This window comes from Protomyctophum parallelum (genome assembly GCF_964188405.1).
Source record: "Protomyctophum parallelum genome assembly, chromosome: 3".
NCBI classification, from domain to species: Eukaryota; Metazoa; Chordata; class Actinopteri; order Myctophiformes; family Myctophidae; genus Protomyctophum; species Protomyctophum parallelum.
In genome coordinates, this window is record NC_139698.1 from 15503575 (window position 1) to 15529469 (window position 25895).

Here is a 25895-nt window from a genome sequence, read left to right on the forward strand (position 1 = left end):
CCCCTCTCTCTCTCTCTCTCTCTCTCACTCTCTCACTCTCACTCTCTCTCTCTCTCTCTCTCTCTCTCTCTCTCTCTCTCTCTCACTCTCTCACACACACATTAGCAGGCAACAGTGAAGCACTGTCTCTCTCGGTTTCTGGCACAACAGCGGCCCTACTGGTGCTCATTAACCAACACATAGGTGAACACGGACATTGCTGTTTTTTGGAGTGGTTGCACCACTCAAAAATAGCTGACAGTGTGAATCAAACTTTCTTTTTATTTCTTTATTTGTCTTCTCTGTTGCTGCGGGAGTTGGGCGGCCCCCTTGTTTTTCTCTAACCGGCTTCGTTGTGATTGGCTTTTGGCGAGGCTGCAGCTTGCTGCTATTGGTCCACTCCGACAGGTTGTTTGTTGATTGGCTGATTCTCTGTGCAGGGCACAGAGAATGCACAGAGAATCCAGGACCGCGATTGACCGCCCAAGCTCGACAAAGAAGTTACAGCAGGCGCCACCGTGCCCTTCGGGCATTCACTTTTTTACAGGGGCCAGTTTCGAATTGTAAATGTTTCCGCAAGTGCTTTTGTGGTTTTGAATGAGTGGTTTTGAATGAGTCTAGGTATGCACACTTCTTAATGGCTGTTGGTAGGGACTTCCACATTTTAGTGGCATAGGAGCTAAATTAATGTAACCCCTTGTTTGAGCCAAATCTTGGTACGTTGTTTGTTGAACTTGTGATTGTGGACTTCGTTGACATTAAGGAAGTATTTTGACAGGTACATCCCATGGGTATCTTATAGGAGATTCACACTGAGAAGGACTGAGTCCCTTTCATTCGAACCGTTTCTGAATACGGTTGCCTGGTCCCGCTGGCCATGATTCATATTGCCCGAGATTCAACAGCGCACCCGGGTAGTGAGTACACTTGCATAACACACTTTGATCCTCCAGGTGGTGGTGTGCTTGATGGCTGGCGCGCACGGACACTGACCATCAACCCTGCGACATTGTCTCCAATAAATCCAGACACACTGCATTGCCTCTTCGCCGTTACTTCACTGTCAGCCTGCTATTCACTGTGTCAGTCAGTTCTGTGCTCCAGTGTCGCTTTTTATATAGTTTGCTATGGATTCTACTTTAGCATTATTATAATTTGTTTTACTTTGTAGACTATGCCAAGCCCAAGAGCCACATGTAGTCCGCAGAATAAGAGCAGCGTGTACTGTGCGTATACGCAGATTCAACGGGAGACGGGCGGCATTGAGAAATGCGCTAGTGTTATGTGTCGTCTGTGTGTTTTTGGCTTGGCTCATCGGCTAGAGACGCATGTATTCACATTGGAACGATCCGCTCCCGGGAATGGTACGCATCATTCACAGTCACACTACCACAACATCTGCCAAGTGGTCCCGAGTGTGCACCCGGGACCATAGTGTGAATCGCCCCCTTAGTGATGTAGCAAATCTTGTAGAACAGGCCCATTGAAAGTTGCTGTACTCTGTCTTCAACCCTAAGCCATTCCAGCCAAATGGGCAGGGGTGAGGTCAGGTGGGTTCCTGGCAGTAAGGCCAAATAGTAGCTTGACCAGTTTGTTTTGTGATGTCTGGAGCGTTGTTTTAAAGGCCTTTGAGGTACCATGAGGTGCATGCATAGTCGACGAAAACTTGTTATGAGGGCTCCTGTTAGGGTATTCAAGGTGTTTTTGTTAACCAGTGAGAAGATACTGTACAGAAATCTTGTTCTTTGGTTGACTTTTTTGATTACATTGGTAGCCATTTCATCACAGGCTGTCGTTGCCGGGGTCTAATTTGCTGCCTTTCGTGTGCAAGGGGTTTACTTTAGCAAGTTTGAAATCTTGAGGGACGTGTTCCTGTTTGATAGAGAGGTTTATTATGTGGGTGGTGATTTGAGATATGGAGACGGCTATGGAGGGTCTGAGAAATTTGGAGGGAATATTGTCATGGCCAGTGGCCTTGTTGGGTTGCAGGGGGCTCAGTTTTTTTAGCACCTCATCAGTTGTTACCATTACCAGTTTAAACTCGTCTTTGCATACACCTAGGTATTTGCAGAAAGCTTTGATGTGCTCTACACCAAAACGGCCAGTGTGGGAGGACAGTTTATTAACCAGAGTTGTGGCTATGTTTGTAAAGAAGATGTTTAAGTAATTGGCCACATCAAGCTTGTCAGTGCTACACTCCCTCTGCCAACCTGGGGAGGGCAACAGACTGCTGTCATAGCTTCCTTCAATGCATAAGGAGTCCAAGCCACTTCTTTTCAACTGACAGGTTGAACGTAGCGCGTGGAAGGAACTCAACACGCTATTCCAACCAGTTCCTTTCCCCTCCATCAGGCAACCCGGCTGGCCAGGGGGAGGCAGTAGAGACAAGGATTTAGTTGAGTGTCTTGCTTAAGGGTACTTTGACACATTGACAGGAGGCGAACTGGTGACCTTCTGAGTTCAGGCTCTCTACCCACTAAGCTACGGCCGTCCATAATACTCTTATCGGTATCTGTCTGATTGGTATCTGTCTCTCCGCCCATATTGGAGCCCACAATGGTGAACCCCCACTCTCCAGCTGTGCTTGTTGACTGTGTAAACAAACACAATATGTTCATATTTTTGCATCTGCACTGTGCACCGTTAGTCATCGCTTATGCTGTAAATAACACATGCTACCCTAATTACCCAAACGTGCAAGCATCAGCACTTTAACCAGAACAGTAACGGTCATGAATGTAACCTCCTGTGTTGATGTTTGTCTTTCAGAGGCCCGCTCGCTTGATTGGTCCAAATCCCCTTCGTGTGGTGGTCTACCGAGCCCCGCCTCCTCTTGACAGCGGCTTCTCAGCTCCACATTGGATCACCAAGATGGGACAATAGCAGTGGGCATTAGACCTCCTCCTCCTCTTCCACTACTTCCCTACTTCTCTCTGTGCCTGGCCCTCCTCTGACACACAAACGCACATACCCTGACCACTCCTCCCACACTGGTCTACTCCCCCACTGTCTCTGCTAGCCAGCCAGTCAGTCCATCAGTCGGCCAGCCCTCCCCAATGAGCAAGAGCAAGTTGAATAATCCTCTGTAAAAGATAGGGCCTGTGCGGCCGCATATGTGCCTTTTGTTGGGGTGGGGTGACTGCTGTTGTTGCTGCAGCGGAGGCCTCCCCCCAGGAGAGAACAACAGACGGCAGAGAGAACAGAAGGCAGGATAAAAAGCACGCCACGGGAGAAAGGGAGCAGAGAGACTGATGCTGCAGTTTGTTTTCTGTTTTGCTTTTTTGTTTGGACACGAGGAAGAATGAGCTGTGCTGGACGACTGATGGCATTCTGTGGTGGCGACGCTACATGATGTGGAGCTGGCATTGCCATCCCACGCCAGGCCACCAGAGGACCAACAGCAGCTTTCAGAGTTCTCTGCCACATCTTGAACAGCGGCGGTGGGGAATGTGGTTGCAATAGACACACAATACCTTATTCCTTTTTTTCCCTTTTTATTTTATTTTTTTCCCTTCATTTCTGGATTATTTTCATTTTTTCCAGCAAAAAAAAACTGGTTTTGTCAAGTTGACAGTACAGTTGAGTTGACCCGAAGTGCCTTCTATAGTAAAATATGTCTTCCTCATTATATATTCCATCATATTGAGTGAAAGAACATAATGTACATAACGTTCCAGACTTCTTCGCTACTGCCATGTTGTACAGCTCTGTAGTACGACTTGTCCTTGTGCACAGGAGTTTAGAGTATCAACACTAGCCCCCCTTTGAAGACTATTGACAATCAAACCATCCACCAGGTGAGGGTAGGGTCAATCCACGCCTTGGAACAACCCACAACAAACCCACGCTGCACTCGACCTCATCCTGCCCCCCCGACGCCTGCTGCACTGACAACGCAGAGGTAGGACAGTCAGTCATACAGTCAGTCATACATGGCTAATCGCAATTAGTTGAGATAGCGGTCATAATTGTTTCCATATACTGTATTTGAAAAGTTTAAAATATATTTTCGAACATAAAGTGGAAACTGCAGATCTACCAGTTAACAATTAGCTTGTAGATATGCTAGATATGATATTTAGTGGAAATACATAATGTAATATGGCACCCACATTATTTTTCTTAATAGTGGATTAAGAAAAATAATGTGGGTGCCATATTACATTATTTATTTTCATTATTGGTAGCCAGTGTTTCTCCTAGGCAGTAGGCAGAAGCTGATAGTGTGGAGGGGAGCTTTCACGCATGCATGCATGCTTGTGCAGCACTCGTGCATGCGACGGACCCGTGCAATTAATGCATATAGGGGAAACACTGGGTACCGGTCATTATCTGAAATGTTTTTGTATATTGTAGTTTAGTAATATTTAGTAATTTATTATATATATAACCTGTGCAACTTTGCTTATTTACAAACAGAAATGTAAATTGTATTTATCCCGTATGTTCAAATACAAAACAAACAAAAAAATTAAATCGTTTATCACAATCATCTGTACGACAATTAACCATAAACTACAATTTTCATGTTGGTGACAAACCCTACACAGAAGCTGTCGCCATGTTCAGCATCCAGTCCAAATGGCGTTACCTGTTCATGTTCCTGGGCGTCCAGCTGGTGGTCATGGCGCTGCTGTCCCGAGAGGGCTACCAGAAGCGGGTCAACTACTTCATCCGTATCTTCCGCAAGCCGGAGAGCCCCCGCAACCACACGGCAGGCGCAGTCTCCTTTGGGGGAGATGTGTATGCCAACCTCTCAGCCCTGGGCAAGGCTCATCACAAAGGAGAAGACATGCCCTTCTGCCCCAAGATATCACCCTTTATAGGTGAGCACAATGTTTATACAGTTTTTTTGTTTTTGCTGCGGTTTTGTCTTTTTGACTTTGACTCACTTTTGTCACACACCGCATCGATCCAAGCTGAAATACTGTAGGCCCACCTATCTGACTCCTTACCAGCCATTTAGCTGGATGGTTTTAGATGGACAGGCATATTCAGAGCATGTTCCTATTTATATAATATACCACATTTTTCATTTATACTATGTTGTCAATGCAATCTTGCAAAATCCTTAGCTTTGTTGTTAATTAAAAGGTGGCGTTGATTAGTAAAAAGTCATTGCAACTGATTCAATTGTTCTAAAATGATATGTTAAAAAATGTCAACCTCTCTCACCAGAGATTGCTAGTATAAAAACATAATCTTTGGTTAGAATTGGACGGATTGATTTAGATCAAGAGTTATTCACGTTTTATGATTTTCGGTCTCATCCACTAAAATGGGGGGGGGGGGGACACACACACACACATTTTGGATGACGTCCCATCCGGAAATTACATTGAATGTTGCCCAACAGGCGCTCCCAGCCTGTGGAGCGGTGCGCTCTGTTATGATATCAATAGATTCCGTCCTGTGATTAATCTCCGTCCTGAGCGCCGAGCGTTACTATTTGATAGGACGGAGACCTTCGTTTATGCCGCTCAGGGTGTTAACTGTTGATTGAGGAGTTGGAACTTTGGATAATGTGATGTAAGACATTCGCCCAGTTAACTAGTTCTGTAACTTTGCAGACACGTAAAGAAATAACAGCACCAAAATAAGATGCAATGTACAGTCTAGCTAGATTCACCCACTCTTAACTCTACTCCACTCTAAGTCAAAATGGCACATGGGAATCAATTATCACCACATTAGAATGATAGTCTTTGACTTGAATGGTCTGCAGTCCTATACTGGACCTTCAATCATCACAGAACATAATGTGTTATTCCTCTCACTTGGACTAATATCATTATGAGTGATGTTTCATTCAGTCAACAAGAATACAATCTCAATTATTTAGTAGCATTCATTTATATCAAATCTAAACCCAAATCATGACATTTCAAATTAAGGAGACTGAATCGCCTTCATCTGCATTTCAAGCATCTTAGGGCGCTTTCACACCGGACATGTTTGGTTCGTTTAAAACGAACCATGGTCCGCTTACCCCTTTTGGTCCGGTTGGTGTGAACGTGCATCCGTGCGGATCAAAGAAACGAACCATGGTCCGCTAAAAAAGGCCGGACTCGGTTCGCTTCCAAACGAACCACGGTGCGGTTCGTTACTGTTGTGAATGCATTCGGACTTTATAGAGGACCAAATACAGGACGATAGCCAAAATAGCCGTCGGGCGTCGGCAGTTGTGAGGCTGCATTAATAATTAGTTCTAAAAGCATGTCTTTTTTACGGGGATCACTATTGATATGACAGCTAGCTGTCTGATTTTAATAGTAGACGCATAGGCCTATATGTCTGTCGAGGCGCAGTGCAAATTTAATGGCAGCTTACGCGGTTCACATGCGCAAAAATAACAGATGTACAAGTTATCGACACGGAATGGTATGTACGGTATGGTACACGATGTACGCTTGTAGATATGTTTATTTTAAGCATGCGCCGCCGCCACCACGCAAAGTTATGACGAAGCATGTGATGCATAAGCCTTCATGTGAGAGCGTTTCTTTCACTCGTGTCCCCTACTTTTTTTGTTTGTGTGTGTGTGGGCGTGCGCACATGATGGGGGGGAGAGACCCGATATATTTATATGGGAGAGACGCAGAGACAGAAATATTTAAAATCACCCTGTCTCGCTCTAGCGCACGGCCGCACGTATAGAGAAAGAGCAAATGGAGCAAATGTTAAATAAGCTACACAGGTGGTCCCAAATGATTAATTGATTACATCACTATAGCAAAAGATGTAAAACTAGGTCAACTATTAGCTGCAGCGGATCTGTTCTGACTTGGAGCTGACCACCTTCAAGTTTAAACCATAAGATGACATGGAAATGCCCGCCGATTTGATCTGCAGAAATAACATATCTAATCGGGTCAAGGTGCACACATGGAAGAAAAGTCATTTTTATCGGGGATACCTTGTTGTAGGCTATACGTCTCCGTGAATTGTATGCGGCAATTTGCGGCATCAGCAGCAAGCACATTATTGTTCAAACCTGCTCCTCTGTTCATCTGTTGCTCTTATTTGGCTAATAAAATAATTAATAAGAATGAATGCAATAGCAAGTTGTTGCTGTCATGTTGCTCTCTTCTATCTCTGTGTGACTGAAGGTTGCGCCCAAAAATTGTAGACAGTGATTTCCCCTCATGTTCTTTTTCCCTCCATCGTAAAATGACCTTTTCTTTTTTATTCGGTTTGCTTGAAGGGCCTCGCACACCGTCTGCGAACACCGCGCGTCAAAACAGCCGCCTCCGTCAATTAACCTATCGCACACCGGCGGCGTCCAACGCACGTTCACGCCTCGCCTGACGCTCCGATACGCCACCGTTCTATTTTGGTACGCTTTACAAAGTCCTGTGTGAACACCAAACGGACCAAAATCAAAATGCTAATATTTGGTCCTTGATCCTTGATCCGGACCTTCTAAGCCAACTTTGGGTGTGAAAGCGCCCTAAAAGCAAACAATCTAATCCAGTCCAATTCAAACAATCAACGCAGAAGGTCAGAGTCCATTCATAGTTTGTGTACCATGTACAGTAGCCCTGCCCTCTGCTCCGTTGTCCTCCCCATTATTTCTGGTACAGTAATCTCACACTAGAACTTGATAACTGATCTAGATGGCATGGCTGAAGTAGAATGAAAGGATCTTTTTTTACACTAATACTGGAAGAAAAGAAAGGTCACTGGAGACGAGAGTCCCTCACTGCCATGAAGAAGAATGTAAGCGGGAGCCTCCTGGGGACTCATTAATAAAGCAGGTTTGACGAGGCCAGTTACCGACATTCAGCTCTGCCAGTAATGGTGGGTCTAGTTTGTGACTGAGGATGAATCAAAGCAGTGGTTCTTTTTCATGTCAAGGGCCCCCGGGGGAAATTAATAGGTATTTGACTTCGCAGTGGCGCACCCCCACCTGGAAATATTTTGTGCCATGCAAAATTTGAGTTGTTAAAATGTTTAAAAAAAGATTCCACGTTTAAAAAATAAATATTAATAATAATAATAATTCAAATGGCAGATCAACAGCTTGTAGATGGAGTTACAAATTGTTAAACTGATTTTGCCTAGGGAAAGTCACCGTTCTGCATCTTGCATTATTACACAATCACATGTAACATGAACCCATGCAAATTCTGGGGGTTGAACTGAAGGCAAATTGCTTTTTAATTTGCCCTCGCATAACCTTACCTGTGGCCTTAGTGGTAGTGACAACTGACAAGTGAACAATCTAGGGATGGGTCCGATTAATCGATTATCGTTGATGGGACCCGAAATCGATTATGAAAATTAATAATCGATAATCTTTTTTTTCTTTTTCTTTTTTCGGTTTAAAAAAAAATGAAAATCTGTTGGAAAGGCAATATTGTCATCCAAACAGGACACGGTTATAGGCCTACCAAAGTGTGCCTGGGATGTGTCTGTGTAGCTGCATGACTGAGTGGAAATTGATTCCAATCAAGATACAGGTTTGGAGGATTTAGCAGGTGTTGGGAATTTACCTAATCAGGCCTAGGCTGGGGTTGCTATGGTGATAAATTGGATCAACAGTGGTCCAGGGACCACCAGTGGTCCTCATTTAAAAGATGGAGTTAGTAACCAAATGAACCCTTATTAACTCAAGAGTTACAATTATTGTTAATCAACTACATCAGGGGTTCCCAAACTTTTTTGACTTAGGTACCCCTTGTGGGGAAGATATTTTTTATTTGTAGGGTTCATTAAAAAAAAAAGAAAAAAAGCCCCCCCCCCCCCCCCCCCCCCAAAAAAAACGATTAATCGATTAATCGTTAATATTGAATTATACAAATCGATTTTCATTTTGGACACATTTACACATCCCTAGAACAATCACGCAGTCTGCACACTGGATCATGTTGCAAAAGTTTTAAATTAATTTTCTTCCACTTTTCTTCGCACGTGACGTTTCAACCTGAAGATATACATTTGTTTCCAATCGCATTCAATCGCTTTACTTTGGTCGCGCAGGTCAGCGTTGGTAAAAAAGAAAAGTCCCTTCGCTTGCGTTGCACGCCGATTGGTTGTAGTCAGAGTAATTTAACTTTGGGAGAGTAACCAAATGGACCCACCCAAGGTTCAATATATTTAACATAATTTCCGGCTACTATATCATTTATGAGCAGCAAAACTAGTTCCTATTAGGGGTGTTCGATATGGTGATAAATATTGTCGGGACGATACAATGTCTCCACGATATGGCTTTTTAGAGTTTCTATCACAATAAATTCGCTTCATTAGATGCAGTGAATGCACATTCTATGATGTGTAATTTATACTTCTGCAGTACGACGGTTTCGTTCACCAAAAATAATAAATCTACAAGCTAACAATGCGTCACCACTGCAATGCAAGGCATTGTTTGCTTATAGATCGGTTGTGTTCTAAGCTCTCCCAAAATCCCTGCTCCCTTTCTTCTGCATGGGCAGAGGGAGGGAAACAGGACACACACAGGAGTTTGTCTACACACACTCACTCACTGCACTCTGCACAGAATAATATGTAAAGAAAGACGGAAATGGACGGCCAATTATACTCTGATGTCGAGCGAGTGGAGGTTGAGGAAGGGCTATTTCCCAAAAATAACTGTACGTCGGTGGTATGGAACTATTTTGGATTTTCAGTAAGGGACAAGGACCAAACAAACATTATCTTCAAACTCCTCTACAGTTACTTCATACTTGTGTGTGTGTGTGTGTGTGTGTGTGTGTGTGTGTGTGTGTGTGTGTGTGTGTGTGTGTGTGTGTGTGTGTGTGTGTGTGTGTGTGTGTGTGTGTGTGTGTGTGTGTGTGTGTGTGTGTGTGCGTGTGCGTGCGTGCGTGCGTGCGTGCTGTACACTGTCCGTCAGTATTCTCCTCCCTTGCTCTATAATGTAGCCTAGAAACTTTCATAATGACAAATTAAAGTAAATCCTACTGGATGCGAGTGACGTCCATTGATTGTAGCCTAAACTGAGTTTGAAACATCGCCATGTTCAAAAGCGTATCCAGCAAACCAACTCTTCAGCAAAAAGTTATAGTATTCCATGGAAGCAGATGGGATCAACACAACGCTGGCAAGCATAACATTTTAAATCCCTTTTAAAGAGGGTAAAACCACAACATTAACCAGAGTTTCACTTCTCTAAGGAATGACATGAGGTATTTTTTTGCCTTGGAAGTGTTGACAAAGCTTTGCTTTTTTGTTGACAAAAAGTGTTGACAAAGCTTTGCTTTTTTTTGCCTTGAAAAAAGGGCAGACATTTGCATGGCTGCTCACTCCCCTACATTAATATGTATTTGACTGCGGGCCCCCATCTGAAAAATATTTTGTGTGTGAGCTTGAGGATCGGCTATTTTCAAATAGCCAATGTGTATGATTAAAGTGGTTAAATAGATATTTATGCTATTCATAAATTTAGTTGGGGACCCCCTGGAACCCTCTCAAGCCAAAACATTTCTGGGGTTCCGGACAACATCAACGCTGACTGGCTGTCAGAAAAACTTGGTTCGGCTCAAACTCACAAAGGGCTTCCAGCTGTAGTGCAGCGGCAGACTGCTTGAGCAAGCGAGTCTTTGGCAGATTTTGCGAGAGAAACAAGCAATATGGTCTATGAAAACATGCCCAAAATAAGCGACTAGGGCAGGTCAAACTTTATTGTCTAATGTTGTTTTTAGAGCACTGGTTCTCAAACATTTTCATATCAAGGACCCCCAATACGGCTTGAGCCGTGAGCGTCGGGGAACCCTCCTCGGCTCTCCTAGTGTAGTATGCACTGGCCTGGCACTGGAGGAAGAGAAACATAAGCTCCAAACCTCATGTACGATGGTGGAAGAAAATGAAATTTGATCATTCATGATCCAGTGTGCTGACTATTTTTCTTGCTGATTCACAACTGGCCATGATAGGCAGGTTGTTTTCCTGTCTAGGAGGCCTCACAAAGTCACAATTATTATTATATAATTATTATTACATGTCATTGGCCAACGTACATTCTTATTTACGTTATTTGTCATATATTTATTTGTTATAGCCTGTGTAATTTTGTTTGTTTACAAAGTCTAAAAGTCAAATACAATTGTTAGTCACTGTTTTTTTTCTCGATTTCATGATCGTGACAGTTCTAATGGTATAAAAATACAGTCCTACTGTTGGTGAAGTCAGTCTGCCAGATGCCATTGAATTAATTCATTATATTAATATTTAACAGTGTGTTAATGATGGAGCATTTTAATAACCTCATACGCCGGTTACCTCCTGTGTTGATATAACAATGTCGGATTGGTTGACATACAATATTAGGGAAAATCTTTACTTTATCATAGACTGCTTGTGCTCAAGCATGTTTTTACAGTTGAATATAATTATTTCTGTGTAGCAATGAAGTACGAATTTGGCTTTAGGTTTGATAGTCTAACTTTAAAGTCAAATTATATTGCAATATATGTCTGCTCTGTACATTGCTGTCTTGTCTAACCCTAACCCAAACCTCTTTGGTTTAACAAATCTGTATGCAAAACGAATTTTAATTAATTATGTAGATCTCACAAATTACAATCTACACGCAAGACTACCAGAAATGGATTGACATTTCTTATCTAAATAAACAAACTAATGTCTATATGTTCTATATCTGTATTTGACTCTATGCCAATAACTTACTTATCTATATAGAGAACATTTTGGCATAGAGCCACACAAAAAAGGGATGCTCATGAGCAGGGAAGTTATACATTATAAAATATTTTGTGTAGCACTAACTGCTCTTATGCAGCAGTTTGTTCTGATTGGTGAAGTATTAATAAAGATCGCTATTATAATTTTGCCGGCATAGTTGCCTCAGTTGGCATAATGCCAACTAGGCCCAGGGCATTAATTCTCATAAGCAGCAAGTCTGTATTTTTCAAATTCCCAATCCCCAAATTCAGTACTGAACACTGCATTTTTGTATCAATGGATAGATGGACTAAATTGAAAATAAATTTCATATGATGAGCTAAAAGGGATGATGTTTCTTATTTTGGTTGGACTCTGCCATGGTAACCGGAATCGCTCGCCCTCATTTATTTCTGCCGACTGCTCTGTGGGGCAGTTCTTCTATTCTTGTATTTGTTTTCCTCAGAATAAGGTTGCAAATAAGCTTACGGTTAGGTATAGTTTTACTGGGCTTATGTTTAGGAATAGGGTTGGGTTTTGGCACCGTTTTAGGAATAAGGTTAGGTTTAACCGTTTTACACATAGGTTACGTTTAGCATTACCAGGCTGAGCAGTTTCGCCGGTTAGACACCCGAGGCAACTGTTTTGAGGCTAGTGTTCTGGTATTCCTTGTAATACCCCTTTATCCTTGTTCACAGGTGGGCCCATCCATGTTAACCTCCCATCAGGGCTAACCCTGGCAGAAGTCCAGAGGAAGAATCCGCTGGTGGTCCGTGGGGGGCGATACAGGCCACCTGACTGTGTGGCACGCCATCGCACCGCCATCATCATTCCCCACAGACACAGGGAACACCACCTGAAGTTCCTACTATACTACCTGCATCCATTCCTGCAGCGTCAACAGCTCAACTATGGAATTTATGTCATCCACCAAGTGAGGCTCTTGCTCTTTCTGATGCACACACATAAAATCCAAGATGCCATGCCATTGTTCTGATTTCCCAGGCCCCCTTATTCCGAAACCCCAATATTCTGGAAAAACATCCCATTTGGACCAAAAGTACTTTAGCCTGACGGCTATCCCCAAAACAAAATAGTTTCTCCAAAGGTTCATTGCTCCGAAAATACACACTCGTAGTTTATTTAGCCTAGTCAGTGTAATGTATACAGAGGCTTTTATCTGCATCAAACAATCATAACTTGCAAATACACATAACTTATGTTCATGGTAGGAATTACATTTCTTATAACTGGCAGTTCTAAAAAAATGAATTCCTACCATGAACATAATTAACTGCATAATCACAGTTGTGATCAAAAATAAGAGTTTACAGTCTAGCTTCCAAAATGGGCCTAAACAACAAACATAAAGTACTAATATCTGATCTAGTACGGCAATATAACTGCTTGAAATTATGATAGAATCTTACAGGAGAACAAAATTATGGTGGAGGGGAAGAACTACTCTAGTGCTGTATTCCTTCATGGATGAAAACCAAAAATTATTAATAAAAACCTGATTAGATAACAGACACAATTTATTAAAATGTTAATAAATTGCAATTTGATATAGTCAACTGTTGACCAGTGACACCAGTGAAACTGACTGCCATCATCAGTGTAGAAGGGAGTCAGAGGAGGAAAGCTCTGTTAAGCAAACAGCTCTATCAGTTGACCTTAACCCTGTAAAACCCGGATTCATTTCTACTTGCAAAAAAGAGATTTCAACCTTACTACTACTTTTTACTACTAGGGCTTATCAGAGGAAATTATGTAAAAAAAAAAAAGAAATTGCAAATGTTATGCACATTTATAATAATTATTAAAATAATAATAATAAATTAATCATTTACATTTGAGGGATAACTTTCATAATTATAAATAAAACATGTTCTAGACATTCTAACATATATTACAGTTATTTTACTTACTTTTATCAGGGTCAAAGGTCATAGGTTCAAAATTGCGTCCAGAGATTTGAGTCCAGAGATTTTTAATTTGTGTGAATTTCAGCCTCTGTGATATATATATATATTTGATATATGCAAATATCATGACCAATGGCATTGCAATGAACATCAATGATGATGTTTAGGTGAAAAAAGAACATTAAAATAATGAATTAATTAAAATATGTTGTATTATTCCAACGCTGGGTGTTACAGGGTTAAAGTATGCCTCCCTAAAGAAGCCTTTGGCAGGTATTCAGTTGCAGTGAATTAGTACCTACTACCTAGCCTAATATCTTATGTAGAATTTTTTTATTTAAGAATATTTCCATGAACATAGTGGCGTTTATTATTGTTTGTGTGGAAAGGCTTCTACATGTGCCAATAAACGTCATATTCCCTTTTTTTTCTCTCAATACATTTGTTGACATTTAAAAGGGGGTCGATCTCTGAAAATGACATCAAAGAAGAGAACCTGCACACTGTCAGGACTTTGCAACAGGTTACACCCAGTGTGTAAACTTTAAATGTTTGGTGGTTATTGTGCCCTGTATTGTCTGTCCTGACCAAAACATAGAATAAAGAGAGACATTTTTGCAAGTTCCTGACAGTGTGCGGGTTCTCTTATTTGATATCGTTATCAGAGATCCCTTTTTTTATATACTGTATGCAATTTTTGTCCTACACACCTGTCGCCAACCTTTTGAGGTGTGCATCTGCTCTTTTCTAAAAATACATTTATGATCAAATGCATTATCATGAACAATGGCAGTGCGTTTGTCCCTACCCACCCATGCTCAAGAGGCTAACGATGCATCCACTGGTAACCATGGTAACAGTTTTCTCTTTAAATATGTGATTTGGGGTTTCCTTGCTACATGAGTAAGTAAGTAAGTAAATTTTATTTATAGAGCACTTTTCAAAACAAAGTTACAAAGTGCTGTACAGTAAAAACAACAATATAAACAATCAATTTAAAACAGGCACAAAGGAGCAAACAACACAGATTAAGAGCAGAAACATAAATTGACAACAGTAATAGTCAAACTAAAAGTAAACGTTTACAAGATAAAATGTAACCTAAATAAATGAGTTTTTAATTTGGACTTGAAACCTTCAACAGACTCTGCAGTTTTAATTGATAGGGGTAGGGCGTTCCACAGTGTGGGAGCAACCACTGCAAAGGACCGTTCCCCCTTAGTTTTAAATTTTGTCACCGGAATTTTCAGGAGGCCTTTGTCAGAGGACCTGAGGGGTCTAACAATTGGTTTTGCCACCAATAAATCTGTAAGATAAACTGGGGCTAGGCCATGTAGTGCTTTATATGTTGTTAAAAGGATTTTAAAATCGATTCTAGATTTGATCGGGAGCCAGTGTAGTTCAGCCAGTACCAGTGTTATGTGTGCTCTGCGGTTTGTATTGGTGAGTATTCTAGCGGCTGTATTTTGTACTAATTGTAGTTTGTAAATAGAGGAACAGTTAAGGGTAGTGTACAGTCCATTACAATAGTCGAGACGGGATGAAACAAAAGCATGAATAATTTTTTCCAGATCTTGAGAAGTGAGGATGGGTTTGATTTTTGATATATTCCTTAAGTGATAAAAACATGATTGGGTGACCTTCTTTACGTGGGACTCGAAGTTCATGTGTCTGTCGAAAAAGACACCCAGATTTTTGGCAGTGTCAGTCATGTTGGAGGCCAGTGGGCCCAAGACAAGCCGGATTGCGTTTCTGACGTTTTCAGGGCCAATAACGAGGATCTCTGTTTTATTAGCATTCAGCTGAAGAAAATTAAGTGCCATCCAGTTATTTATTGCAGCTAAGCAATCACGCAGGATATTGAGTTTGTTTATGTCATTTTGCTTAAAGAAAAAATAAAGTTGTGTATCATCGGCGTAACAATGATAAGATACACCTTCAAAACTATTTATAAGCGCACCAAGTGGTAGCATATAAAGGGAGAACAGGATTGGACCTAAGATGGAGCCCTGGGGGACCCCACAGGTCAGAGGAGCTGAGGAGGAGACATAGCTGTCGACAGCGACAGACACACTTCTATCTGATAGATAGGACGAGAACCATTCCAAGGCCAAACCACTTAGACCTACCCACTGTTTGAGCCTGTCAAGAAGGATGGAGTGGTCAATTGTATCAAAAGCAGCACTTAAATCAAGTAAGAGCAGCACCGAGCACTCACCGGCATCGGCTTTCATAAGAATATCACTAGAAACTTTAAGAAGAGCGGTTTCCGTACTGTGTTTCTGACGGAAACCAGACTGAAACTTATCAAAAATATTATTGTTATTAAGAAACTGTAAAAGTTGTTTACAGACGAGTAAAAGTGAGCCATTCGGCGACTTGACACCTTTTGTTTCAAAACACAGTTGTCGGCATACAAAAAGAAAAAGGTTCCAAGGCACTCTCTCCCATGTTAAAAATCTTTAATAAAACAGCCTAGTTAATCTTTGGGCGATAAAAACATATGCCTACATGTTTCAGATGGCCTTCTTAAGGGCAAACAGTTGTCAGCATGTTCAATATGGGGCACATGTAGAATTTGGCTGGATCAATAGTGCCCCCTTGTGCTCATTGTGTGCACAATCTGGACACGCATCTCTTTGTAAATTGAGGAGTTCAACTAGCCTGGGTAGAGTTCAACAGCCCTTAGGGGTTTAATGTCCTAGCATGTAACAAGCAGCTTCATGTTTCCTCCCCAAGCATTTTATCCCTTACATCTTTGGAGCTTGTTTTGCCATTGCATTGTTTCTACATGTTGCATTCATATTATCCCTGTCACCTACATGCTGTGTCTTGCCTCTGCCAAGTCAGTAATCAGCATCTTATGTCTCTCGGGACCTAGACTTGAGATCATGAATCATGCATTGGACATAATGCATTTGTTCTCAAAATGGACCAGCAGAAAAACAAACATGCACAAATGCCTGAAAATGAAGACCACCAATGCAACCAGTTGCAACTCCTTGCAACAAAACAGTTTTAAGGCCAGTCCACAGCAATACAACTCCTTGCAACTGTCATTGGGGATAATGGTTGCAAGTATTTGCATGTTGCAACTAGTAGTGGTGTGGACTGGACTGTCCTTTAGTGTATGACAGATAGTTATTTTCATGAGCGATGCCAGATTAAATCATGTATGTTCAAAGATGCTATTTCACTGGCAATGAGTTGGTTTGTTACCTGCAATCCTGACAAGGCATCTATATCATAATCCTAGAGACATGTGCACATATACATCTGTGCCATTGTTGGCCTAGCCTGGCATGGCCAGACTAATATCACTGCGTGGATATATTAGTCTGGAACTTTGGTGTGGAACTTTTATCTCCAACTCACAGTTAAAAACAGATTCCAACATCACAGCAAAGTGTGACAGACCAATTCTCCAAAGGGATTGTTTTTTTCCTGTGGTAGATTTGGCTTGTTTCCACGCTATTGTTAGCCCATAATATTGTACTCTCGAGGTCAACCACTTCACAAGACAAAGGTGAAGGTGAATACATGCACACACAATATTATGCTGTTTAGGATTCTGTGTGTTCTGTGTTGAGGGACATGCAAAAAGATGCATTTCAGTTGCACTCAGTGTAATCTTGCATTGCCAGACCGATCGGAAATCTCTGTCTACTGATACATCTGGGCACTTCTAAATGCAGCTGCTAGAGGTGCTAGAACAACGTACAGCCAGCCACTAACAAAATGTAGTCCTACTCACTGCTTTGGAACCCAATTATGTCACCAACCCAATATGAACCTCCCTAAAGACTTTGGATTGCTCTTCAATGCAGTAGAGAAAAGCATTTAGAGATTGAATTGTGAATCAGTACCCTTGGTGTAAACGTTGACGTTCTCCTCTGTGTCCTTTTCAGGCGGGGAACTACACATTTAACCGCGCCAAGCTAATGAACGTAGGCTTCCGGGAGGCCATGAGGGAGGAAGACTGGGACTGCCTCTTCTACCATGATGTTGACCTCATCCCAGAGGATGACCGCAACTTGTACGTCTGTGACTCCAACCCAAAGCATGCTGCAATTGCCATGGACAAGTTTGGTTACAAGTGAGTCTTTTTGTATTTTTTATTTGTATTTGTATATACACAAGGGGAGAACATGGTAAGAAGATGGACTATGATAGTGATACTTTGAATCAGTTTTGCCATATCACAGGTTCACAGTTGTAAATCAGTGAGTGATATATGCGTTTTGTGCAAGCTCCATTTTGTTGTTTCCAGGAAAGAAAATCAAAAGCATAAGTATTCGTATACACATAGCAAAATTAGCAGCAGGTACAGTATGTACATGAAGTTAGACCTAAGGTCCAAAAGATTGGAAAGGCATCAGTAGGTCGGGTATGTGCATGAGGGTAGATGTAAATGGGTTGTAGTATACAACAATCATACCCGTGTGAAGTGAGGGGCGTTCTTATCATCGTACATCATCATGACGTGAAATAGACACTGGGCTCCATCTTGCGCCACCCCTTAACCCTTATCCCTAAACTTATTTGACATTTTTTACTATTTTAATATATAAAAAATAGTTCAACTAGCCAATCTACATCGACACGTTAGCTTGTAGATCAGCTATTTGTACTATTTTAAAATGTTTTAAAATAGAAAAAAATTGCAAATAAGTTTAGGGATAAGGGGTAAGGGAACCTGTGATATAGGGCACTATGCCTATTTGCTCAGACACTATGACGTAAAATTCTCCATTCATTGTCAATGGGAATTTAATGTTTGGAAGACAAAAATAGACACTAAACCGATTTGGTCAAACACTATTATGTAAAATTCTCCATTCATTGTCAATGGGAATTTCATGTTTGTGTAAGACGAAAATCTACACTAAAAGCTGAATATAGGAGGGGCTAGCGCCCCTCAAAACTGTAAAACAATATATATTCAATTTCTTAATTAAAACCCTGAAATACTAGGGGGGGAAAATGGTTAGAACAATTGTCACGGCAACCAATAGAGCGGAGCTATCCTCACTTGATTGCTTCAGCAACACCAGCGCACTTAAATGAAAGATTATTTGTTTTGTTGTCCTTACAATATGACAATAAAACTGCTAATCTACTCTTCAGACATTTCATTACAATAGTCCTTTTCTTTTTTTGTCTTTTTGTTGCACAACATTCCTCTCCAGGCTTCCATACAAGATGTATTTCGGAGGTGTGTCTGCCCTAACTCCTCTACATTACCTGAAGATGAATGGCTTTCCCAACAACTACTGGGGCTGGGGAGGAGAGGATGATGATATAGGAATCAGGTGAGAATGCTTAACTTTGTGCCGAGTTGACTTTGTTTTAGGCACTAATGGCATTTTTTTACAAGGATATGATTATGATTATTATTTTTGTTCAAGATAAAGAGAAACACTAAGAGAAACCAACTCTTGAGTTTACAGGAAAAAATTAATTGGCTATCATCTGGCTCCACACCAATTACATTTAAGCTTTTATGCATTGTAAACAAAAATTACACAGGGCAGATATGACAAAATTATACAAAGAAATGAATGACAATGACTGGTGCTAATAATCAGTACTGTAAATAATGTACTATGACCAAAATAGGCCATATTTTAAAATGTATAACTTTTTTTTATAGTAATTCTTTTTTCTATAGTGTGTCACAACTTATAGATATGCTATTTCTGCTATTTTAGAAAATATTTGACTGAATATCTTTCAACGTACAAACGAAGAAATTGTGATCAGGCGATTATGTAGTAATTGTGACAATTTCTTCCTTGTAAATGATGACAGTGAAGGCCATTAAGTAGTTGATATTAACTGAGATAACCTCAGTGGTGTGTGGAAGTCTATTGGCACGGCAATTCTTTTTCCACGTCATATCGAGTGTCTATGAAACTGTGACACCATGTCCACCATATCTGACCATATAACTGAGTTATGCTCATATACAGTTCTGCTCATACTTAGAATGGCTGGATGAGTTCCTGTTGGTCTGTAAAAGTGCTTTGGTGAAATTAATTTCCCCCTATCATTTTAGAGTCTCTTTGGGTGGGATGTACATCACTCGTCCTAACCTAAAGGTGGGCCGCTACAAGATGATCAAGCACAAGCTGGATAAAGGCAATGATGTCAACCCAAAGAGGTACAGACAAAAAGTAGCCACGTTTGCCTTTCAGATTCAAGTGCATGCCGTTGCCGTCAGGCAGCAACCTTGTATCTCCATATTCCATCTTTTTATGTGAAATGAAGAGTATTAACAAGAGCTTGTGAGTTGTGACCATATCATTTCACTGGATCCATTTGAACACAGGTTCTTTTTTATATTTCCTGAAAAGTAATGGTTTTGGACATAAAAGACTTTGCCCGACTGCGACAACAACAACATTTATGATGGGTTTGCTGCAGGAAATACAATAGATGTGTCAGGTCTTGCACGTCTTATTGTCTCCACCAGGCCGAAGGCATGGGGACAGAGTAATGTTTTGCACTCCGTCCATGTGTGTGAGTTCGTCCGTCCGTGTGTGTGTGTGCGTCCGTCCGTCCGTCCGTCCGTCCGTCCGTCTGTTACCAGCTAATCTCTGGCACCGCTAACCCGGTCGATGCCAAATTTTGCACACGCACTCCCTGGATGAACGTCTGCCCCAAATATTCCAGAACGACCTGTTATAGCGCCACTAGGAGGCCGACTTTTGTGAAACACATTTTTTGATATTACTACTCCAGAGTCTTTCCCAAAATCCCGCAAATCATTACACAGTATCTCTATAGTCATGTGTTCAAGACGTATCTGTCCGATATTTCATATTCTATCCTAATTGGCTAACATTGGCTTTCAAAGTTTGCAGGATTGGCCCGTTTGAACAAAAAGCCTCATATCATGAACGCAGCGTGCAATTTACGTGAAATCTTTCACGGACTTTCCTACTAGGCTGAGGAATATATCCCACCCTTTTCAAATTGGCCTGTTATAGCGCCACCAACAGGTGGAATTTTGCAAAACACATTTTTGGAACAACATGCCTCAAATCATCCAATTGCCATCCAAGGCGTAAGAAGAAATGCCACCCTTTTCACATTGGTTTATTATAGGCCATCAGGAAGCCACAACCTGACCTGCCCTGGTGGAGACCTGTGCCCTATCTATTTGGTGGCTGTTTTTGTTATCTAAACATTTCTCCTGTAAGACTTTGTTCTCCTTTGCCATTGAGCCCAGTGAATGTTCCAGTACAGCAACACGGTCCATAGTATCACTCGGATATCTCCCCATGTCTGATTGCTCCGAAGTTAACTCTGTGTGTTTGGAAGACAGCGAGGTGAGGTCGAGTGCTATTTCCGAGCGAATGGAGGCATATTCAGCTTTTGCCTCTTCACGGAGTGCTGCGATATCCTTTTTGATTTCTTGCCGTATGGTTGCTATTTCAGTTTTTATCTCGCAGAGCCCTGCCTCCCGAGACAACTGCAGCTCCGCTCTCAGCATGGCGAGGGAGAGAGATTGTTTGTCGGGGTCCATTGCGCCGGGAGGGTTGGTCTCGGGTGTAGTTTTAGGAAGCTGTGATTTAGTTGACCTCAGTTCCATATACTTATTTGTACTTTAACTAGTTGCACGTGTAGTGTGACATAAAAGTGGCAGTTTTGGTCAAAACAAACTTGAATAAATGATAAAACTTAGACGGAGCACTTAACCATGCGGCTACTCCATCTGGGCGGAAGAGGAAGTCCGCTGTTTTTGTTATTAACCCAATTAAGTGCACTTTCTCTCTATGTAAGAATTTTAAAGTCACAGAACGATGTTGTTTGATGCATTTTGCTCCCATTTCAAGGTTCAATATGCTGGCCAAGACTCGTCAGACATGGAAGCTGGATGGCATGAACACCGCTGAATACGAGGTACTGTCAAGGGAGTACTTTCCCCTGTATACAAACGTCACCGTCAACATCGGCAACGAGAATGGTTTACACTCTCCTCCCCCTCCTGTACCGACTCGATCGAAAGACCCTCCCCCCAAAGGAGCAGTCAAGCCTCCAGCCAAACCTCCAGCTAATACCCCAGTCAAGGAAGCAGCCAAACCCTCAGCTAAGAAACCTGCCAGTCCTCCAGTCAATCAACCAGCCAATCCCCCAGTCAATCAACCAGCCATTTCCCCAGCCAAAGTCCCAGACAACGGGCCTGCCAAACTCAAAGAGGACCACCCACAGAGATAATGCTTGAAGCCCGATTCATACTTTGTCGTGTGACGGTGTTGTGCGCAGAGAATAGCCAACTTACAAGTTCAGAACATGTTGTATCCGCAATGTTTTGTGGGCTTGTAGGTCGGCCGTTCTCAGCGCACAACACCATGGCGTGGCGGAGCATAAATTAGGCTTAAGCATGAGGAACCCAGCAAGGCTGACTATTGAAGATGCCTCCCTTTGGCTTTTGTTATTTTTAGATTTTTTACTTCCTTTTGGTTGATCATTTCAGTGCCTACTGCAGGATTTGATGATTTCTCCTGGGTGGTCTGCAGTTCACTCACACATTTTTCATCTCATTTCCTTCCTTGATTTCTCACTTCCCGGAATTAGCAGACTTCATTACTGGGAAGGCTCGTGATTTGGGGTGATCGTGGCACCCTTTGGGATTAAACATATAGATGCTGTAATCGTTGACACGAACCCTTACGAGTCTGTGAATAAATGACTGCTCTCCGCCCTCATCCTGCAAGTCCTCATATACTCCTATCACTCTACTGGGTTTTGACTTCTGAGGGATCTGCGGCAGAGAGGTGGAGAAATCTAAAAGACAGACTCTATGAGTTTATATATCCACAGTGTTGTGGGATCGCTGGTCAAACCGTGTGATGCCTTAGAATCTTGTGTGCTTTTGTTTCTTTTTTTCCACTCTACCTTATGTTTAAAAAAAAGTTGTCAGGGACATGTTGCCGCACTTTTTATTTTATTTTTACATTTCACCAAAAAGCCACAGAAAACGCAGCACAGATGGGGACCTTAGTTCCCTCAGTGTGAAGCTTAAACGGTGAATAGTGAATGAAGGAACTTTACTGTGTGGTGTACGTATATACAGCAGTGGTTCTCAAAGTGTGGTTTGGGGACCCCCAGGGGTCCCAGGGGGTCCCCAGCAAAATCAGTTTTACCACTTTTAACCAGCTTTTTGAAATTCGTTGATCTATTATAAATCTTCTTATTTTTTTTCTTAAATCTTGTATCTACAGTCTTGGACCAATTACATATTATTTGAGGTGTCCTTGACATGAAAAAATGAGAACCACTGATTATACAGTATGTCATAGCTTAGAAGCTGCTAACAGCATGCATATCCTGTTCACAGCCAACATGTCATGGGGCCTCGGTTATAAAATCATTCTGATGCACATATTTTATCCTTAAGTCTTCAATCCGTAAGTTATCAAACAAAATAAAGATTGCCGTGTAGAGTACATTCAGCACAATTAGTTATTTAAATAATGTTATTGACATTGTCAACCACTAGGTGTCCTACCAGTCAAAAGGGACAACATTTCTCGAGACTACCTGCAACCACTGCAGATGTGGTAAATCAATTATATTGTTTGGTATTATGTTAACATACTCTTAAGACTGGTTCAAATAACCTTGGCTCATTAAAATAACTAATATTGTAGCTTTAATCCCACAGCCAAGCATTGGTTATTAAATGGGAACGGTACTCTGCAAATGTCACTGTCCTCGATGTACAATCTACAGCACATGAGAGTATAGTGGAATCTAGGTTGATGGTTCTCCAACTTTAATTTCCATAACTCTTCAGAGTTATGGCCATTTGCTCAATTTGGTTCAAGTAACCCTGACTTGGACCCCACTTTGAGAACCACTGATCTAGGTTACATCTGAATGTTTTATGAAGGAGGCCCCTGAGATCATAAAACTGTAGGTACAGTATAGGCCTACTGTAGGTAAAGCTATTGTGAATAGTTTTTATCATTCATTATGGGTTAGGGTTATCTCTGCATATCCATATACAATATCAACCCTCTGTTTATTGTTTGTGTGTGGTTGCATACTGTATCTGCCATTGTCAAATGGAGAATGGTTCTGGTGACAATGATCAGCCCACTTCCATCAGATTTAGGGGTGTAACAGTTAATTGAAGTAATTGATTTAATCAATTATGAATAAAGCTATATTCGATAATTTTATAAAATAATCGATAAATAATATATCCCTATTTTGTCATAGGCAAAAAGCTAAAATAAAATCTGTCTAGCTTGTATAGATTACTATTTCCCCTTTTCTGCACAATGCTGTTATGTGATTAAGTAAAGTGGCTAATCATCGATTCGTTATAAAAGGATTTTCAAAATAATATGCTATTAATAATCGATAGAATAATCACTAAGAAAATAATCAATAGTTGCAGCCCTAATCAGATGAACTGCCCATTCACATTCAGACAGACCCATCTCTCCCTTCTTCCCCATGTCTTCTCTTTGTTTATATCAGTGGTTCTCAGCATGAGGTCTGCGGACATCCAGGGGTCTTTGAAGGGATTCCCAGTGAAATTATGCATATAGTTGAGAAGCGTGCAAATGGAATGTTTTTGTCCCATTTGTGCACTCGATGGATTTGCAGAGGATATTACATTGGGGTCAAAGACATACAAATGAAGTCAATCAAATCAAATCATGGCCCAAAAGATGAATCTGTGTGTCCTTGAAATGAGAGAGGTTGAGAATCACTGGTTATAACTAAGCTATTACATGTTTTACTCTGGTCGTATCTGTGCTGGCTTGATCCCTCAACAACAGGCCTCATCACAACTATACGCTGTATGTGTACATATTCAGCGTACATATATACACACATTCACACTGTCAATTCTGGAACTTAACTGTGCGCTGTACCCCCAGCTATCCTGCTTTTCCTGTTCTGTATCCATGTCTATCTTTTGAGAAGTCATTGAGAACTGTAAAGGCAAAGCCAGTTTTCCCAGTTTTCCACTGAATGGCTTTAACTTGCACAGAAGCCCTCTTGATTTTGGTGTGGAGTTATACTCTGTTGCGCACTGTGTCAAGCACCGAAAATAACATATCTATTTGTTGATGTCGGGAGGAAACCACCTAACTTCTTCTTGAGGGTTTACATTTTTTTTGTGCATAAATCAGTGCTATTGAACACACTTAACGTCTGTGATTGAACCAATGGAAAGTAGTAAAAAGCCCTTTGGAAAAGCCATTGGACCCTCAAACTGTCTGCTAAAACAACTAATTCCACCACCTCTCCCACTCTCATGCAAGTAATTGACAATATATAAATCACAATATCAACTTTGATGAGGCAGTATTGCTTTGTTTTCAAAATAGCCTTTCTTAATTTCCTGGGGAAAAAATATATTTTTAATTTCCTGAAAAATGAACATTTTGGTTAGGTGGTTTCTTCCTGACAGCAGAGATATATAAGCTTACAGATCGACTATTTTGGTACGAACACCAGCACAAAACTAAGTACAAATCACCCGTGGGGAGAAGATGAGGAGAAGTTCAAGTTACATTTGAGGCCCTTTGTCCATCAAGATCCACTTTAGATGAGAGATTTGAAAGTGGGATCATAATGAGTGCCCAACCCCAAAGTACAACACTAAATTGTAAAACAACAAATGTGTGCATTACTCTATGACATGTATGAAATTGGTGAAACTTAACAGCTTTAGAACATTCTTTAACAATGATGACTTGTTAGGAAATGACATTTCATAACATATGGTGGTCTGTCTTTCACACACAAATAAGGGATTTCAACCATTCTAAGTGTTTGTGTGTTTCCAGCATCGAACATTCTACCCAAATATGCTGTTGTCATTTGCATTGCAACTTTTGCATTAATTGCAAGTTGAGGTTGCGTAAAGTCGATTTTCTTCATTTTTAAGAATAATGGTCCATGGCATCTGCCTTGTCCTTACCACTAAGTCCCACGTACTGCATGTCATCTTTTTTCTTCCCTTTTACCCTCTACCTTTTTGGATATGATCGTTTACACAAGTACGCAACTCTCTGTAAGTGTATAGGCTGAAACCAAAGACAGCTCTTTTTGTGTGTGTGTGTGTGTGTGTGTGTGTGTGTGTGTGTGTGTGTGTGTGTGTGTGTGTGTGTGTGTGTGTGTGTGTGTGTGTGTGTGTGTGTGTGTGTGTGTGTGTGTGTGTGTGTGTGTGTGCTCTGCCTGTAAATACTTTCTCTCGATCAGTGTATTACACAATCGACTGGCCTATCTCATTTCATACAAGTTGGCATTACAATTTCACCCAGAAGACCTACTGTCATTCTCTACTTCAAGGGTTTAATTTTAGAAAGT

General features: G+C 41.2%; 1 protein-coding gene across 2 annotated transcripts in view; it reads left to right on the plus strand.

The window, feature by feature from the left end:
• LOC310856816 (beta-1,4-galactosyltransferase 3) overlaps positions 1 to 25839 on the plus strand; it is a 43099-nt gene extending 17260 nt beyond the window's left edge. Inside the window, exons 2-8 of one of the 2 annotated variants that reach the window (XM_083762307.1) lie at positions 2749 to 3880; positions 4530 to 4805; positions 12324 to 12559; positions 17462 to 17649; positions 18743 to 18865; positions 19612 to 19716; positions 21395 to 25839. In XM_083762307.1, the coding sequence (XP_083618433.1) occupies positions 4541 to 4805; positions 12324 to 12559; positions 17462 to 17649; positions 18743 to 18865; positions 19612 to 19716; positions 21395 to 21776 (1299 nt within the window). In that variant the 5' untranslated portion in view covers positions 2749 to 3880; positions 4530 to 4540 and the 3' untranslated portion in view covers positions 21777 to 25839. The remainder of the gene's footprint in view (positions 1 to 2748; positions 3881 to 4529; positions 4806 to 12323; positions 12560 to 17461; positions 17650 to 18742; positions 18866 to 19611; positions 19717 to 21394) is intronic. The other variant, XM_083762308.1, reaches the window with a different exon arrangement.
• Positions 25840 to 25895: the final 56 nt, after the last annotated feature.